At 33.0% G+C, this 20265-nt stretch overlaps 1 protein-coding gene across 2 annotated transcripts in view; it reads left to right on the plus strand.

Annotated features, from left to right (window-relative positions):
- LOC126737178 (synaptogyrin) overlaps positions 1 to 20265 on the plus strand; it is a 46986-nt gene that overhangs the window by 4525 nt on the left and 22196 nt on the right. For both annotated transcript variants that reach the window (XM_050441948.1, XM_050441947.1), the window contains exons 2-4: positions 1926 to 2157; positions 2279 to 2418; positions 20086 to 20257. In XM_050441948.1, the coding sequence (XP_050297905.1) occupies positions 1926 to 2157; positions 2279 to 2418; positions 20086 to 20257 (544 nt within the window). The remainder of the gene's footprint in view (positions 1 to 1925; positions 2158 to 2278; positions 2419 to 20085; positions 20258 to 20265) is intronic.

Raw genomic sequence — 20265 nt, forward strand, 5'->3', positions numbered from 1 at the left:
AAACCAATGATGATTATTAAAAAAATAATTTTATCATACTTAAAATTTAATTAAACCAATAGCAGTATCTGAAATATTTTCAATTTATTTTCCCATCAAGCTTATCTGGTCCATTTCAACCAATAAACCTATTGTTAGTAAATTCAAGTCCAAAGAAATTGCAATAAATAATTGTAAATGTTTAACTCAGAAGATCGAAAATAGATCTGAAAAAAGAGACACAGAACTCTTAATATTTTACTAAGTGTGGAAAAATAAAATAAAATACAATAACTTTTTTAAAAATAATAGAGAATTACATAAAAATATCAATTAATCAAATGTTCAAACAACCCCCCATTAACAGCTAAACAATATCCTAACCGATCATAAAATTCATTTTTAACGTTACTAAGTTGATATCGGGAAATTTTATTACATTCTAACGAAATAACGTTTTGTAACTGGTTTAGATTCTCAAATTTTACACTTTTATAAATGACACTTTTTAAATGACCCCACAAAAAGAAGTCATTCGGTGAAAGATCAGGTGACCTGGCTGGCCAAAGTATCCGTGGACCAATAATATTGCCATTAAAAGCATTTTTTCAAGCACTCTCTAACCATATGGGCATTATGGGCCAAGCAACCACATCCATTTAGTACCAGATCATTTGATCTTCCTGAACAACTTCTTCCAAGGCGGGTCCAATTTGATTTTGAAATAAGTCCAAAGAGGTTTCAGCTGTTAGGCTATAGTCCATAAAAAAGGGTCCAATGATATGGTGTCCGATAATTACCACGAATACATTTGTTTTTTGGGGATATTGTGTCCAAGTATGAACAAAGGGATGTTCATTTTCTTGGCTCCAATACCGGCAATTCTGAACATTTGGTTCATTGTTGAGGGTAAATGTACCTTCATCAGTAAAACAAATATTTCTTAAAAAAATTTTCCATCATTTCAAAACAAAATGCCATTTTTCGCTCTTCATCTCCTTCCTGCAGCTCTTGATGTTTTTCGAATTTATACGAATAATATTTGTGTTTTTTTAAAGTGCGAAATACCGTTGTATGTAGTTTATTTACCTCTTGCCCAAGAACCCTCGTACTAACCATCTTGTTTTCCTCCACAATCAGTAGAATATTAAGATCTCTGTTCTCTCTTTCTTCGGCTCTATTTTCGATATCCTGAGTTGAACATTTACATTATTTATTACGGTACCTTTGGACTCGGAACTTATTGACAATACGTTTAATAGTTGAAATGGAAGGAATGGGCTTGCTGGAGAAATAAACTGAAAACATTTCAGATACTGCTCTAAAATTGTTTCCCGCATAATGCCACTTAATTATGGCTAATTTTTGGTCGATTGAATAATTCATACTTGTTTTCAAATATCGACTGTCACTGATTTATTGACACTTTTCCTCACGTTAGTGACAATATTCATTTTACTGGTGCCCGTTTGGTTTTACCTGAACCAAAAATTTGGTAATTTTGCAATTACATTTAATTGAATAATTCAAGATTCGCTTATTAAAATTTTTTGAAACTTTGCACAAGGGTTTGCCAGATTGGTCTCTTCAAAAAGTACATAAATTTTACATTTTTTCTATAATATGTACAGGGAAGCCAATAATTGACCCCCTTAAAATTTACATGGGTTTTCCTATGTTCCGCTCGGCGACGCACCATCCGGTATATGTATGCTATAATTAGTCTATTTATTGTCAAATGGTAATGCCGTAAATAAATAGATATAAAATAGTTCCTTTACTTTCATTGCATAAATTAATAAATGTTGAAAAATGAAATAGGTTTGCTAGACAACTAACAACAATAGAAATGTCTTTGAAAATCCTTCTTTTTACAATAAGAGTTTCTGTACTTTTGTTCGATAGTTTTTTTAAATCTAAAAATCTAAATTGCTTATATTTTTCAGCTTTTCTCTATAATTGTCTTTGGGTGCATTTCATCTCAAGGTTGGCAGCCAGTTGACAAGAAACTAGTCTGTCTTTACAATGGAGATGCAGATGCATGCAACTATGGGGTGGGAATTAGTGTCATAGCATTCCTTGCCAGCATGGCATTCTTGGTGGGAGAGTATCTTTTCGAACAAATGTCTTCTGTAAAGACTAGAAAGCATTATGTGCTAGTCGACTTGGTATTTTCAGGTAAGCCCTAAGATTTTCTGTTTTTTCATAAATTCTGAGCAAAAAATATAATTGCATAATTTATAAAAAGAATGAAACACTAATTATGGTAAAATTTAATTTAAAATTGTTTTAATTATAGCATTCTGGGCTTTTCTTTATTTTGTTGGATTCTGGTATCTGTGCAACCAATGGGCAAAGTCCAATGACCCACCAAGTGGAATTGGAGTTAGCAATGTTAGGGCAGCCATAGCCTTTTCGTTCTTCTCTATCTTTGCATGGGTAAGTCTAAGCCTTTAGATATTTTTTAGTATAGTATGTTTACAACATTCTTCAATTCTCCTCATACTATTGAACACATAAAATTTCAAAGTTAAGGTTAATTGTAAATAAACAAGGTTAAATGGTTAATTATATTTGTTATGTAGGTTGGCTGATTGACCGGCCCGTAAAGTTCTGTAACCTCTGTAACAAAACAAACTTTTTGAAGTGTTTTTTATGTCATGATACACATAGAGGATGTTGAAAAAAATGGTTGTTGCATCTTTTTTGTGACACATCAGTAGGATCAAATTGTTAAGTAAGATATCCTTATACAAACTTACCTTGGTTATTAATCCTATGTACGATAAAATTATAAAAGAAGGGACTTTTCACAATTTTTTATGCTAAATTTTTGCACTTTTCTTTTACTATATTTTATTTATTGATTTATTTAATTCAACGGTAACACTATTTTTATAATATATATTATAATCTAAAAGTAAATAATTTTTGCATTAAGATGGTAAAATGCATACAAAGACTTAATTTAAGAACATTAAAATTTAAGAGACTCAATAAATTCGGAGCATCAATCATCAAGCCATTAATTAATTCATACAGAAACACAAAATTTTGCTGCCAATGAAGGGATTTCCAATAAAATACACCTCTGGTCATAGGTCAACTTAGAAATATCCAAATGTACAGGGTGGCCCAAATTCGACTTTCATCATTGGGATCTTGGAAACCGTAAGAGATACAATTATGGTCGTTTAAATTATGGCAAAGTTGCTAAATTTGCTACATAACAAAATGCCGTTTAAAATTTTGAAAAATTTCGGATAGTTCCGAAGATATCCGGAAAAAACCGAAATCTGGACAAATCTTTTTTATTTTTTTATGACGTTATTTAAAATCGTGTAATAAAGTAAATAACACTTTGTTAAGGGCACTTTTCCTCCTCTACAAGATGACGTTTTCAGAATTAAAATACGACGTTTCGTTTTTGAGATACCATCATCAACTTTTTATTTTTTTTAAATGCCAGCTTATTGGTAATAATTACTTTTGAAATACAAATCTTTCCGTGCAATTTGATATGGTTAGTTTTTAAATTGGTTCATAAATAGGCACAAAGGAAGAAAAAAACTAAGTCACATAAATAAACGAATTTAATTAATAAAAAGCTTTCAATTGACATATTGAAAAGTGCAATTTTTGTCCTATGGTTGGAACCTTTGGTGTGATGCTCAAATTACGAGACAGTTTTACCACTAACCAAAACTTTTTATTTTAAATCTCGACACGTGTTTCGCTAACGATGTTAGCATCTTCGGGAGAAGATTAGAACTAAACTAAAACTACTTACAAATCGTCTTATATACTAATGATGTAACTAATAAAGCGAAAAAAGCAATGAAGCATGGCCAAACAAATCTTAAACAATAACTTTGGATCAAATGTTATTTATTGGCTAAGACTGGCTTAACTTCTTATCTAGCAGCTTTTCTGTGCCATCTGGCGTTCCTCAGGGGTCACATGTTCCGTTGCTTTTTACAATCTGTGTTAGGCCTACCGCACACTGGCAACTTTTTAATCTCGGCGATTAAATAGTTTAGTCACTAAAAATTATTGCAAATCTATTTACAACGCCCAATGATGACTGAATAGTTGCTCCGCAACCTCAGTCGAAATGGATTTCCTAGAAACAGCGTGCGTTTGTGCTTTGATTTTAAAAAAACGTCGTCAAGAAGGAAAGCGAAAATTTTGGGTCCATCCTCTGATAAGTAAAAGACTTCTAGATGGGCAATTTTATAAATTGTTCAGCGCTTTGAGGGAACATCCAAATAAATTTTTTAATTATTTCCGTATGAGTATACGAAGCTTTGATGAGCTTCTGGTGTTGATAGGTCCTCATATTTCATACCAGAATACACAATTACGAATGGCTGTGCCGCCACAGGAAAGATTGGCCGTAACTCTAAGGTAAGAAAAAAACTCATTTTATCGAAAAATATTTATTACGAAGAAATATATTAGTATTATAAGCATTTAATGTAATTCAAGCAGAGACGACATTTCTGACTCATCATCAATTTGCTGTTGGGACGTATTTGCATAAACCTGTACCTGTCCTGCGGAAAAGTCCTGAAATATATTGTGCTGCAGTATAGCTTGGATTGCGATTGCTGCTTTGTATAACATTGTTATAACCTTCTTGGTGGTAGGAATATGTTGGCGAGTGCAAAGAACTATTTCTATCATCTCCATAATGTGATCCTTCTGCACTAGTTGAAGGAATATTTACAGCAAGACTTTAGGCAGTATTTTGGTGGTGCAAAGCATTTGCTTCATGGGGAATTTGATTTTGGCCGCTTCCCGATATACGAACGCGTCTTATCACATTCAGGATTTCCGTTCGTGGAATAAATTTTTGGTCTTCATTAAATTTTTTTAATGAAGGGAGTAGAGACAAAAGAAAATATTTATCTTCGTCAATTTCATTCTCTGTATCCTTTTTTTCCCTCAAAATCTGAAGCAGAGATTCCTCATATGTTTTCTGATGAGTTTTCTTTTGGTAAATTTTCTTTCTAGAATGGTCAGTCTTGGCACCAGTACGAAGTTGCGTAGCTTCACTAGCTTCTGATTCTTCCTCTCTGGTTTCTGTGTTATCTTCCACATCATCAGTACCTTGTTCGAGACTGTTGTAACTAATTCTGCTTTCTATAGAATCCCGCAGAAATAAAAGCTGCTCAAAGTAAAGATATTTTCTTCTCTTTTTAGCCCCAGAACCAGAGGCAATATTCTTTTGAGCATCGTACTCTCTTTTAAAACATGTCCTAAGATTTTTCCATCTTTTTTGTAACTCGTTACCTAAAAAAACATTATGTATAGGATATGATGTATAAAACATGATGTATATTAGACAATTTTTTTTTTAGGTATTTAGCAACGGGAAATAGCTTTGCATCACTACATTATGAATATTTACTTGGAATTACAACGATACGAAAAATTGTAAAAGACACATGTGAGAAACTTTGGGAATGTTTGGTGCCACTCTATATGCCAAAACCGGATCATGATGACTGGATAAGAGTTTCCAATGAGTTTAATGAGAAAACACAATTTCCCAATTGCATCGGAGCAGTAGACGGGAATTATATTAGAATAAAAAGACCTGATAAATCTGGGTCCGAATTTTTTAACTATAAATCTTTCTTTTCTAATGTTCTTCTAGGCATTGCAGATTCCAATTATAATTTTATATATGTTGAAGTAGGATCTTATGGATCGACAAGTGATTCCAACATATTTAAACAATCGGCATTTTCGCATTTGCTTGACAAGAAGGAATTAAATATTCCGAATGAAAAAATCTTCCTAATGATGAAAATGGAAAAGCTATGCCGTTTGTGCTCGTGGGAGATGAAGCTTTTGCTCTCTCAAAATTCGTTTTGAGGCCATATCCAAGCAGAAATTTAACCGTAAAACAACGAATCTTTAATTATAGACTTTCGAGGGCACGTAGAATGATAGAATGTACATTTGGAATTTTAGCCAACAAGTGGCGTATACTCCACAGGCCTCTAGATACCCAAGTTAAATTTAGCGACTCCATTACAAAAGCATGCTGTATTTTACACAATTATGTGAGAAAACTTGATGGACTAAATTTTGAAGACACCTTTTATGAATGTCCATTGGAAGATATTCCTGCTCTTGGACTAAGGAGCAACAATGAAGGGTATACAGTTAGAGATTATAGTTCATTTTAGTTCATTTAGTTATTATTATAGTTCCTTGGCAATATGATAAGATTTAAAAATTTATGTTCTGGTCTTTTGTGAATATACAGGGTGTTTTTTAAGTTGAGGTTTTTCTTTTAACACTAAGTATATAGAACGCAAGAAAATATGAACTTTTATAAGAATAAAATTTTGTCTTAAATTGTCTTGTTTCTGAGATACAGGGTCTTCACGTTTTACATTTTGCTAACTTAAACACACTGTATTTTGGAGGAAAGCAATTTCGATGATAAAAAATGTGATTATAAAAAACTTTATTTTTTATTTAAATGCAATGAATATTTTTATTGTTTGGCAGAACAAAAATTTGTAATTTTTTAGGCCATTTTTATTTAACATGTTTTTTCATTCATAACCGAGAAATCCATTGTTAAAAAAAAAACTTTTATAATTTGTGCTCTAAAAACGACATTTTGTAGGTCAAAATAAGAACAAAAGTTCCTATAAACAGATGACCTAAATTGCTTAGTCTCCTAGCAAAATGAAAAATTTTTACACCCTGTATCTCAGAATCGAGACCTTTTTGGACAAAATTTTATTCTTATAAAAGTTTTTATTTTCTTACATTCTATATAGTGTTAAAATGTAAACCCCAAATTTAAAAACACCCTGTATATGTTTGAATAATTCTGTAGGTATGTTGAATCTGTGACTTGATAAACATAAAATAATTTGGTAAAACTTACCTTTTTCATTCTTTTCCTTATCCCCAAGTTCATTCCAATTCTCAATGAATTTTTCACATAATTCAGTCCATAATTTTTTCTTTAGATTTTTATCTGAATATTCTTTTTGTTTCGTATTGTACAATGCTGGTCGTTTTTCGACTTCAGTAATAAACAATTCAACATCTATAGCAGCCATTTTTGTTGTAATTTGCCGGCTTATCGACAAATATTAACTACAAAGCAACTTTTTTCAAAGCAAATCACCAGTGAGCGCGATCCCGTTTAAAACAAGCTTGTTCTATTTTATCAGCAACTGTTTCGTTTCTCAAAGAATCCAACAGGTTGGAATTTTTTAGTTGCCGCAACTAAATAATCACCTGTGTGCGGCAGATCATAAATATTATTGTGTTCTATTTTTATGATTAATAAGTTGCCTATCTAAAATTGCCAGTGTGCGGTAGGCCTTAATGATATAGGATTATTTGTAAGAAATTGTGAATTTTTATTATTCGCTGATGAATTAAAATTGTTTTTGTCTATTGATTCTAATGTTCAATTGTTACAGGATGACTTGCATAATCTCTATGAATGGTGCAACCTTAATGGTTTAGAATTAAATGTTCCGAAGTGTTATTCAATAACTTTTGAAAGAATTCGCAATCTTACATTGTTTGATTATAGTATAGGTTCCACTATTTTAAAAAAGGTAGCGGGAGTTAGGGATCTGGGGTAATTTTCGATTTTAAGTTGACATTTGTGTCTCATGCTGAAAAGTTAGTTCAGAAAGCGTATAGAAATCTAGGATTTATAACTAGATACAGTCAAGACTTCATGCTCTGTCTATAAAGTTCTGTACTGTTCGTTAGTCCATTCTAGTTTGGAGTATGCTAGTTCCGTATGGTATCCATTTTATAAATCACATATTGAAAATATTGAGAAAGTCCAAAATAAATTCTTAAGAAATTGTTCTTTTAAACTTAAGGTTCCATTAGCTAATGGTCATACTGATTACAAGTCGGTCATGTGAGTTTTTTCTTTGGACCCACTTGAGCTAAGGCATAATAATTCAGACTTTTTTGTGTTTTATTTTTAAATTAATATCTGGCATGACTGTGATTATCTTTTGAACTTGACTTATCTTTGACAAGAGGTCTCTTTGAGAAAAATGGACTACTTTTTTGAATCTTTTGAATAGGCTGAATTTTCGGGCGCAAAAATTGACTAGACTGAAAAAACTCTTCTATGTAGATAGTAGTTCTTAAGGACAGCACAATCCTATAACTAGAATGCAACGTTCTTTCGATAGGTATAGTCTTGACTTGCACGTTTCTTTTAGCAGTTTTAGGAGTTCTCTCAAATTAATTAGTTACTCGTGACTTTAACAGGTTTCTTTACATTAATTTGTAATATTGATTTATGTCTTACTATTATCTAGCTTAAACCCATTAGTGCATGAACTTATAAAAATTGTTTTTCATGTATTTTTTCTTTATAAATTAATTAAATGACTTAAATAAGATATTAAAAAAAAAATACAAAAATCAAATATTAGTTTTTATTAGTGTGTTATGATCCGTCCCTCAAAAGGGACTCCATGCATAAAATACATAAAATTAATATTATTTAGTTTATATGGTAATTTTCGAAACAATTTTTTGGATGAAGTCCACAGTCACATTTTACACATATAAAGTTACTTTTCTTCTTGCATACTTGGTACCTTTGATCAGGGGCCGTATTTTTGAAACCATTCGAATTTGATTCGCATTCGAAATTAGAGGATTTCGCACGAAAAATCGATATTCGTAATACCGCATCGTATGTGAACTTTTTCGCATGCGGTGTCTGGAGTGGGTATATACCATTCGAATTTCAAAGTTCGTGTGCGATTTTCAATTTGATTCTGCCACTTGTCTTGTTTTGATTTTAAACTAGCTTTGTTTTTTTTTTTTTTTTATTTGTGTGAGTTTGTTAAGTATTTTCGAATTGTTTTTTAATAATTATTAAAAAAAAAACAACTATAATCAAATGGCAAGATTAAACAATCTTATGCAAAGAAACGTCGTCGATGCACTGGAAGAGATTAAGGCTCTAGCAGATAGAAGGAATAGGATTTACTCTTCATTTCTGGACCCATTTGAAATGTATTCTGATGCTATTTATATATATTTATTAAATTATATAGATTAAGCAAGCCTATTACGATTCAATTGATGTGCTCTTTATGTGCTCCAAGGAGACTGTGTAATCTGTCCGCTACTTTTATTCACAAGGCTTGTGCAGATTTAGCTGAAAAATCTTTGAATCGGTGAATTTGCCCGACTTTAATTCCGGGTGCTCTGCCATAAATGAAATTAGTTCTTTTGCTCACTCGACACAAAATCGCAATATTTTTTTATTTTTTGAATCCAACTTAAAAAAAGTCAAGTCAAAAAACCCAAGAAACGCCATGAAAAAAACCTCAAAATTCCCTGATGTTTTTAAACTTAAATTTTAGGTTAGGTTAAAAAATCTTTATCGTCTTCATCCCGTTTGACATGGCCTCCAATAACACTCGACTTTGCTGCTACGTTGCCACTACATTTCATGTTCGTATGCGAATGAAATTTCGAATGCTGTCCAAAAATACACTTTTTAATTCGTGTGCGAATTTTGCTGTTCGACTTTGTTCGCATTCGAAGATTCTCGCATGGTTTCAAAAATACGGCCCCAGATTCATTGTACCGAAATAAATGTCCTATATTATCAAATCTAGAGGCTTTATGAACGGGAAGCGTAGTTTTTCCTCTACTTGGTTTTTGGACTGTAAAAAACTTAGGGCGATATACCTCCGAAATTCTAGTAAGGAGGCACAATTTGCATCATTTGGTCTTAGCTTTTTCATAAGTACCCAGCCATTTGAGATGCTTGCATCTAATAAATATGAAACTTTTGGCCAATACCATTTTTGCTGTCGCATTCTTGTCCTATACAAAGCAATCAGCCCATCCATTTTATCAACTCCTGCCATGTGTTTATTGTATCCAGCTATAATTTTTGGTTGTGGAATTTGTTTTTTAGTTTTAGTTTCCTTACAACATCTAGATGTGGTAACAATGTCATTACTTTCGAAGTTGGTACCCAATGTCACAACCTTGTTGTCCTTCCATTGTACAAAAGTTACGTTATCACAAGAAACAAAACTGTGGCTTCCCCTTGGTTTTGATTTCCATGAAGTACTTTCAGGAAATGGACACTTTTCCGTTCGAATCTCTCTTACTGTTGCTGTTGCACAAATTTTATTTTCCGAGAGATGGTTCAGTAAACTCAGGCTTGTAAAATAATTATCAAAAAAAAATTTATATTCCTGGTTAGAAGGCACTTCCGATTTATGTAGTAAGGACATAAGCACATCTCCACCAAGACCAAAAACTTTTTCTGCATCTGCTTTGCCAGTGTAAATCTCAAAAGAAATCATGTACCCATTACTACTGCATAGAGTCTAGTTTTTGAAGCCGAATCTTATCGGCTTGCCCTTGATGTACTTACTGTTTGCCATAGTAGGGTATCATGCTTTCATCAATTAAAAGATGTTCATCCAAACCTCCGTGTTTTTTGAAATTGTCATTCAGTGAGTTCAGTAGAGGGCGAATTTTGTAAAGCCGGTCACTGCGATATTATTAGCTTATTTTAGCGAATTATTAGCATCATCGTTAAAATGGATGTGGCGAAGTAACACTTCTCACCAACCATATTTATTTAGTCGCATGCTATTTTTTAAAATGTTTGGTAGATCTTCTGTTGAATTCCAAAACATCCTCTTGTTCGGATATTTTGCATAATCTGAAAGAAGCATTCCTCCAAGTAGTACATATAACTCTTCCTTTGTGAAATTTAGCTCCTTATTATTTTTTTGTTGGCCGTATTTATTGGTTTCCTCAACAATTTTCGATGTGAGATCTTCATCGAAAAAAAGTTTTAAAAAATCGGACACAATCGGAAACGGATTTTGGGCTTCTTTTGCTTCTTGAGATGGCTCTCGTGGCACACAGTTTGTATTCATAGAAAAAATGGGGGGATCTGCGTTCCATTCGTATAGCTTTCTACGTTTAGGGGTTGAAAAATTGCCTTGACTTATACTTGACCCAGGTTTAGAAAGCAGATCTGCTAAAAGTATTAGATCTTCTTCATCAAAATCATCTTGTTCATTAGGTGGGGCTTCATAGGTTTGACGAGATAAACCCTTAGACTTTGGAAATAGTTGGGCTAGAGGAACTAGATCTTCTTCGTCAAAATCATTTTGTTTTCTGGCCCTTACTTCACAATTCTGCTGAAGTATTCCACGGCATAAGCGATTTACATCTCCATAGTCAGATCATCAGAGCTATCGCTGTCTTCTTCTGTGTCTTCGCCTAGGTCATTAGGAATTCCAATGTAAACATCAAGATTTTGTTGAACTTCACCGTCATTTTCTTCAAATAATGTCTGCAATTCATGCAGAGATAATCTGCAAAATACGAATTACGAATTATCCTGAGGATTGTCTATTTTGCATAGAGTCCCTTATAAGGGACAGAACAAATATTTATGTCTAAGAAAACAATAACACATTTTTGTTTTGCAGACAAAATTGTATGATGATTCTAACCTCAAACACAACATATTTACTGAATTTCTTTGCCCTGGTTTCAAAACCTATCGATATAAAAAATTAAAACCTACCCTCCATTTCGAGTAAAGTAAATTTCCGGATCCATGGTCATATAGGCAAAGAGAGTGTTGGCCAATTATTAATGATTTTAGACATTGCCATAAAAAAGTATCTGAACCGGATTTAAGACCTGACATTTTAAACGACTATTATTGTGATATATAGGTAGAAAAGTTTATAAAGAACCGGCTGCTCAATATGCGCACAAATCCATTTTTCAACACAAAATCGAAAGAAAATCCGGTGGCAGAAAGAAAAGACGACCGCAATATATTTTCTCTCGCTTCTTATTAAAGAAACCGCAAGAACAAAGCAGCCGCCGTACTTCGTTTCTTTGTACGTGCCGGGGATTTAAAGCCTGTGCGTAGTAAGTGCCGTAGCCTTAAGGCCTACTCAGTGTCGTCTCGTACGGGAAGCGAGTTAATCGTGTTATAAGGCATTTAAAATCTGTTGTGTGTTTTGTTTTAAGTATAATAGTGAAATAGACTATAGTTTTTTTAGTTAGACTATCCGATTTTTATTGTAAAAGGTAAGTAAAATTGGTTTAAATTATTCAATTGTCTAATAATTTTAAAAAATTAATGAAAATTAATTACTGTTAAAAATTATATTATTTAAAATATACTTTGATTTTAAGTGACAAAATAATAGGTATTTAACTTGTTTGATAAATATTTGCAACCGTATAGACAACATAGAAAAACAATATTTCGAAAGTCACCACCTTTTTGATGAAGCATTGGATTTTTTAAAATTTACAGTAAATACAGGCTCATCTGATGAAGAGATCGAATGGTCTTCATCGGATGAATCTGATTTAGGTTGTAATACACTATCTGATAGTGAATAAAAATATATAATATGTAAAATAATGAAATAAAACTTTAAGCTTACACCAATTTGTTTCTTTACACAAGTCGTTTAAAATACCTAATCCTTAAAAAAAAGCGAATAAAGAATAATTTTCAGCTACCTATTTGAAGTCCTGTTTTAAAAATAATTAGCGAACTGCATCCTCCTGTAGGTAAAACTATTTTTTTTTTTATTTTTTATGGGCACATCACAATGCTAAAAAATATAATTTTAATTTATCTACATTTTTTTAAACGAATCTCGGAGCAATTAAATTCGAATATATGCATTCTTAGTTGGTATTTCAACTCAATCAAACGTACTTATAATATCGTTAGCAATACCTACTAAAAATCTAGGGCTATTTAAACTCTAGTACAAATAAATATTAATAATTTCAACAAGTGTGCCGCCTCCACTGTCTTCAGACCTCGACATAGTCATCTGACCCGATCGATAGAATAACGAGATGCGCGGATTTTGCCGCCTGTTGATGTCACCGGTTCTTTATAAACTTTTCTAACTATACCTAATATCTTGCTCAAGGGCATTCGTAGTAACATTGATCCCTTACACTATCTTCAACAAGTGTCGGTTGAGCATTCATTTTTCTTTCATCCTGTCGATCTTACCGAAGTAAAAAATGAAATCAAATGCCTAAAAAACCATAAATCATCTGGAGCTGATGGGATATCTTCGAGGTTGTTACTCTTTTTGCCTGATTCAGCCTTAAATGCTTTAGTTTCTGCCATAAACAATTCTTTACATATTGGCATTTTTCCTTCATGTTTAAAAGAGGCAGTGGTTATCCCTCTTCATAAGGGTGGAGATTTGGATCAGCCTTGTAATTTCCGTTCCATTTCTATTTTGTCTACCCTCTCTAAAATAGTTGAAAAACTTGCAAAAAGCAGAATTTTGTCCTTTTTACATCATAATGGCATTTTGTCTGCAAATCAGTTTGGATTTCAAGCCGGTAAAGGGACTCATGATGCTGTTTTTAGCTTTTTGGAGAGCGTCTATGTGTCCTTGAATTCTGGAGAGTCATCGGCGGCAGTGTTTTGTGATCTATCCAAAGCATTTGACTGTGTGGATCATGGAATACTGTTATCTAAGCTCGATAAATATGGTTTTAGAGGCGTGGCGTTGCGATGGCTTGAGTCCTATCTATCAAATCGTACTCAGAAGGTTACAGTGTCTGGGCGTTTGTCTGCTTGTAGATCCCTGAAATGCGGCGTTTCCCAGGGTTCAGTGTTGGGACCACTGTTATTTTTACTGTATGTGGACGACTTGAGTTCATTGAAACTGCAGGGCAAGGCGGTTCAGTTTGCTGATGATACCACCATACTATGGAGCCATAAAAATTCAGATTATATTAAGACTTAAATCCTTGAAGACCTTCAGATTTTATCAGGGTGGTGTGCTTCCAACAGGCTCGTGTTTAATGTAAGAAAGACGTCTATTATGGGGTTTAAGTGCGATGTTCAGGGTCTGATGTTTGACGAAAATTCCCTCTTGCAGAATAAAGAGTGCTGCAAGTTCCTAGGAATTACCATTGATGGTCGCCTTCGGTTTGAAGATCATATTTTACATTTAGCTGGGAAACTACCTTCTGGATGTTTTGCAGTAAGAATAGCAAAACAAGAGTTGGGAGAGGTGGTTGCACGTTCAGTGTACTTTTCACTTATTGAATCTCATATTCGGTATGGCTTGCCTTTTTGGGGTTTAACCAATAAGGGGCTACTTAACATTGTCTTTGTTTAAAAAAAAAAGCAGTTAGATACCTGTGTTCTGCTGAGTTAAGAGATTCTTGCAAACCCCTCTTCATTTCTGAAAAAATCCTAACTCTTTTTTCACTCTTTATCTTAGAAACAGCTGCTCTTATTCACAAAATTCCCAAACTACCCTCAGACACTGGCCATTTGACTCGTCGTGTAAATAATGTTTCCCTACCTATTCCTACGTCTTCCCTTACCAAAAACTCATTAATTTACATAAGTAAAAAAATTACAATCATGTTCCTCTGTGTGTTAGACATATATCGGATGTTAAGAAATTTAAAAGAGAATTAAAGACGCTTTTATTGGCTAAGGCATATTATAACCTGGATGACTTTTTTAATGATAGGTTTTAACCTTGGACATGTTGGAAAGTTTTTTTTCTCTAGTTTTGTCAACAAGTTTACCTTTATTTAGTAATTGATTGTTTTATTTAGTTATCTTTAATTCAAGTATGTTCAAAAAGTTTTGTCTTCTTGTGTTTAATTTTGTTCATTGTTTTGTCAATTTTTGAAATTGTATATTTGTTTTGTTTTTTTATCTTGTAGGATGCTTGTACACAAGATTATTCTTACGTAATATAGCACATTTTCTTTCTTTCTTTCTACAAAAATACAAAATCAAAACGCTATCTCCGTTTTCTGCACATGAACTGATTTTACAACAAATAGCGAACGTCTAGACAAATGCACGAGGTTATGAAAACATTAGAAGTGCGCCTGTGCTTGAAACCAGTGGCGTCCCTTTTAAGGGACTCTACGCACTAATGGGTTAAGTTGTATTAATATTAGTATCTTTTATATTATTTTATTTTTGTAAAATTGGTGGATACCGTTAATAAATAAATTAAACTATATAATTGTTTATTGAATTAAACTATATAATAGAGATTGAATCTTTATCCCTGTTAAGAATGTTTTTTTGATTTTTGAATATTGCTAAACCTTCGTATGCATCTAATTTTCTATTGTTATTAACTGGTTTAAGTAATTTTAAGTTCTATCCCTACAAAGTGACCAGTATTTAAAACATATTCAGCCATACTTGACTTTTTAACTTTTCCATATTTCATATGAGCGACATGTTCTTTAAATCTGACATTAATTGATCTTCTGGTTTGTCATATGTACTTTTTATCACAATCGTTACAATTTGAATGACGTCGGGACGCCATTTTGAAAAATAAAATTAAATAGAAAGAGGGGGGTCATGCGACACATCGTTTGAAAGCTCCCACTGAATGCTTTATGGTCCTAGAATAATAAGTCACTACTTCTACCCATAGCAAAATGGCAATCTTTCAAAATCTTATTTTTATTTTCTTTACTACACCTGTCTAGGTGTAATTTGTATAGTCAAAATCGCTCTTATCGTGCGGGTGTATCGGATTATCAACAACAAACTTTTGTAGTTACGTTTCATTCCAATTTATTTATTTATTTATTTATTTATTTATTTCAATATACGGCAGAGCCAGTTTACAAAAACAAAATAGATAATACAAAATACTAAACAATATAGCAATATAAATACAATACTAGAATTACAAAAAAAATATATATATATACCAAGATAAAACCTCTAAAAAAACAGTCATCAACAGGGCTAAAAACTTAGCACTATCCAAGGAACGTAGGTTAAAGTGTAAGATTATTTATTTTTGATTTGAATGACCGTAAGCCGCCGGAAAATGGATCCAAACTATTTTCATTAAAGAAACGCAAAGTCCTAGTCAGTGGAGAAAAAAACTCATAGTTGGCCGAATGAAAGGGTAAACGAAACATAGAAGAGTTGATCCTTCTTTGACAGGTGTTAAAAGGAATTGCTTCCAAGATGGTAGGACAATGATATAAACCATTTAAGATCTTATAAAACGTTAAAGCATCAGAATAATGCCGTCTGACTTCAAGATTAGGGATATTAAATTGGACACTGATAGCATTATAGTCGATGTAATAATTACGAAAAATATTAACTTCAGCTCTATAAGCAAGGGATCTTAAGAATCTTCTTTGTACAGCCTCAAGGTGTTCAATATGAGAATCATAATAAGGGGACCAAATTACAGACGCATACTCAAGCAAGGAACGTACCAAAGAGTAATAAAGTAATTTGAAACAATGAGGTGAAAGATGTACACTATTTCTAGTGATAAAACCAAGACTACGCATACTCCTGTTAATAATATCCAAAATGTGCGGCAAAAAAGTTAGCTTGGTATCAAAAAGAACACCTAAATCTTTAACTGTATCAACTGACTTGAGTTCGTTATTGTTGATTGTGTATTGATAATTAATAATTTTATTAGAACGACCAAACGAAATACATACACACTTCTTTACATTCAGTTCCAGACTATTGCTATTACACCACTCAGCAACACTATTTAAATCCAATTGAAGTAGCTCAACATCAAGATATGACTCAATGCCTTTATACAGTTTAAAATCATCAGCAAAAGCAAGATGTTTTGAATGAACTATTACATCACTCAAATCTCTTATGAACAAGTTAAAAAAGACCGGTCCAATATGCGAACCTTGAGGCACGCCTGAAGATACTTCAATACCATTAGAAATATAATTACTTATCCTGACCAACTGTGTGCGACCTGTCAAAAAACTGTGACAAAACTCGACCAAAGTCCTACCAAGGCCCATAGCCCCAAACTTCTGAACCAGATGTTCATGACCAACCCTATCAAAGGCCTTTGAGAAGTCTGTGTACACACTATCGACCTGTACAGACCTCTCAAAAGCACCAATCAAATCATACTGGTAAGTCAACAGGTTAGTCACCGTAGATCTACCCTGACAAAAACCATGCAGATGATCACTAAGCAATCGCCTACAGTGCCACGAAAATCGCACAGAAAACAACCTGTCAAACAGTTTAGGAACTACAGACTGAATACACACACCTCTATAGTTACAAATATCAGTTCTATCCCCATTTTTATGAATTGGCGTTAAAAAGCTTACCTTCCAATAATCAGGAAATTTGCCTGATGTCAAGCTTGCGCAAAACGCGTCAGATAAACGAAACAGATATATGCAGCGTTAATGTATCAAAAGAAGATAAAATGATAAATGTCAGTGGTTTTAAAACAATTACTTTCATAACAAACATGCCTGTCTCGTTTCGATTGACGGATGACATTATTTGTCACAAGATAATTTAAATTTTAAATTATGGAAAAGAAAAAGCCTTTTTGTGGATTTCGAAATCCTCAAGCCAAAAAAATGGTACTTAGCTAAAGCCCTTGGAATTAGTTTAAGAATGGTGCAAAAGTTTGTATATGAAAACAAGAACAATCTTATTCCCAAGAAGGAAAAAAAGTGTAAAAGGAAGAAGCCGAAGACTAAAGATTTAAGTGAATGTGTAAAAATGGAAGTAAGGGATAGGATTTATGAACTATATAGGCTAAAAACAAATATAAGACTGCCATTTCTGAGGGATGTTTTAAAGCAACGCGGCACTTTGGAAATTGGACTTTCTGCTTTATCAAAATTAATTTAAAGCATAGGTTTTCGCTATAAAAAAGACTGCAATAGAAGATATTTGTGTAAACTACCAAATATTGTGAGTCAACGAATAGGATTTTTAAGACAATATACACAAAATGAAAAATCAAAGTTAAGGAAAGTGGTATTCTTAGATGAAACTTGGATATTTTCAAACGGGAGTGAAATAAAATCTTGGCAAGATGAATCTGTGAAAAGCGTGAAAAGAAAAAAAGGATGTGGTCAGGGAAAACGATTTATTATTTTACATGCCGGGTCTTCAACGGGATTCGTTCCAGATGCAAGTTTAATTTTTTCTTCTAAGTCTAAAAGTTTGGATTATCATGACAATATGAATTGCGAAATGTTTGAAAAATGGTTAAAGGAACAGTTAATACCGAACTTGCAAGAACCTTCCTTAATAGCATTAGACAATGCGTCGTATCATTCAAGAATTTTGAATAAACAACCAAATGGAAGTTGGAGAAAAAGCGAAATTTATGAATGGTTAGTAAAAGAAAATCAGAATCCCTTGCCATATATGCTAAAATCCGAACTTCTTTTAATTGCAAAATCGCTGAAAAGGCCAAAAATATATGCTGTTGACGAAATAGTACGTGAATATGGCCATGAAGTTTTAAGATTGCGACCATACCATTGTAAGTTTAATGCCATTGAGCTTATATGGGCAGGGTCAAAATCTTATTATGAGAAGTATATGGGTGCTGGGCTTAGATCTGACCAGGTTGAAGCTGTTTGGAATAAGGCATTGAATCACATCACAAAGGAGTCAGTGGATCACACAGAAAACATTATTAGAACCTGGTGGAAGAGAGAAAAAGTACTCGATATCCAAGTTGAACCATTGATCATTGCTCCATTTGAAGAACATTCGGAAAATGACGAAGAGTTTACGACTCTGTTAGTGATAATGATAGTTAAAATCAGTTTCTTTTTTTAGTCAAATTTGTTACTTCATTTTTATACATTCACTTAATTTATCTTCAGTCTTCGACTTCTTCCTTTTACACTTTGTTTCCTGCTTGGAAATAAGATTGTTCTTGTTTTCACATACAACCTTTTGCACCATTCTTAAACTAATTCCAAGCGCTTTAGCTACTTCTTCTTGTACATTCTAAGCAATCCCTTATTTTCTTTTTCGTTATTAAAATAATTAGTTTTTTTTAAACAAAGCTAAGTAAATAAATTGGTGAATGCCCTGGGAGATAGAAATGCCCGCCGCATTCACCAGTTTTTTTTTTAGTTATTTTTTATCTTTTTTTGACTTTTAACTGATATAAAAGAAAAGATCTTTTTCAACAACAACTTTTTTAATTTTCTGTGCATCAACGTATAGATTGGGTCGAACGACAAATAATAAATCATATAATTAACATGTCATTTTAAAAGTGAGATTGTAACATGAACTTGCCTTTAAACAAAGAAAGTAGTTTTCTGGTGTCTGACTGCACTGCATCACACACAATACAAATTAATTGTTTGTCATTATACCAAAATGTATAGTTTCCCAGTAATTATTACAAAAAAACACAATCACACATAAACAAAGAAGAAGACAAGATCAAATAATCGTTAAAAATTAGACGCTGTGCCCTGAAATCGACAAATTAGTATGTTATGCACATACATAGGGTCATGCTAAATCGTATACTAATTTTTCAAAAATGTAGGTGACAACCATTTTTAAATAAAATATGTACAATTTTAATGAAAGGCTAGGGAGGCATTTTTGCTCTCATAAAAAAATATAAAATGCTTAGATTTAGATATTATTGCGTAAAGAAAAATTGTTATTGAGAATTCCGTCTATTTCGGACAATATTTCAAAAAAGAAAAATCAATATTATGTCTGGCAACTTAGCAGAATATCGGGGATTCTAGGCATATACCGATGAGGTGTATACCCAACGGGATTTAAACTTATGGGCTTTTTCACGTCATGAAAGGAAATAACCAACGTATGTTTTACATGTCGAATCTCGGATACGTAGTATTCCGCAGACATTTTTATGGCATTAAAGGTATCACGTCAGTTAATAATTATGATCTAAGGTGTATACGCGCCTTTAATATGTCACATGACGGCGTTCAATGTATTGTCAAACTCTCAAGGAAATAACATTTTGGCAGCCACTGATTTTTCAATTTGATTCATATTACGTGGTGACCTTTGAACCCGCACGATAAGAGCGAAGGCCACTATAGGTATGCGTGTTCTACACAAAAACTTATTTGAAAAAAAAACTAAAGTTTTCAAGTCAGTTTTCTTGGGTTCTAAAACGTACAATATGTATCTGTTGTAACAAATAAATAAATGTGTTTTTGCATCATTCCTTTCTTATTAAATATTAAATTAATATATTGCAGGCCGCAAGCGCTTTTCTAGCGTTCCAGCGGTTCAAACAAGGCTCAGATGCAGCATTCGCTTCAAACTTTGAATCTGATAACATGCAAAACGCGTATCCCTCTTATCCGGGTGGACCGGAAACGGATCAACACTACCAAGAACCTCCATTTTCCGCTGGACCCAACTCTAGAGGCAAGTTC

Source organism: Anthonomus grandis, chromosome 6, assembly GCF_022605725.1.
Source record: "Anthonomus grandis grandis chromosome 6, icAntGran1.3, whole genome shotgun sequence".
Classification (NCBI taxonomy): domain Eukaryota; kingdom Metazoa; phylum Arthropoda; class Insecta; order Coleoptera; family Curculionidae; genus Anthonomus; species Anthonomus grandis.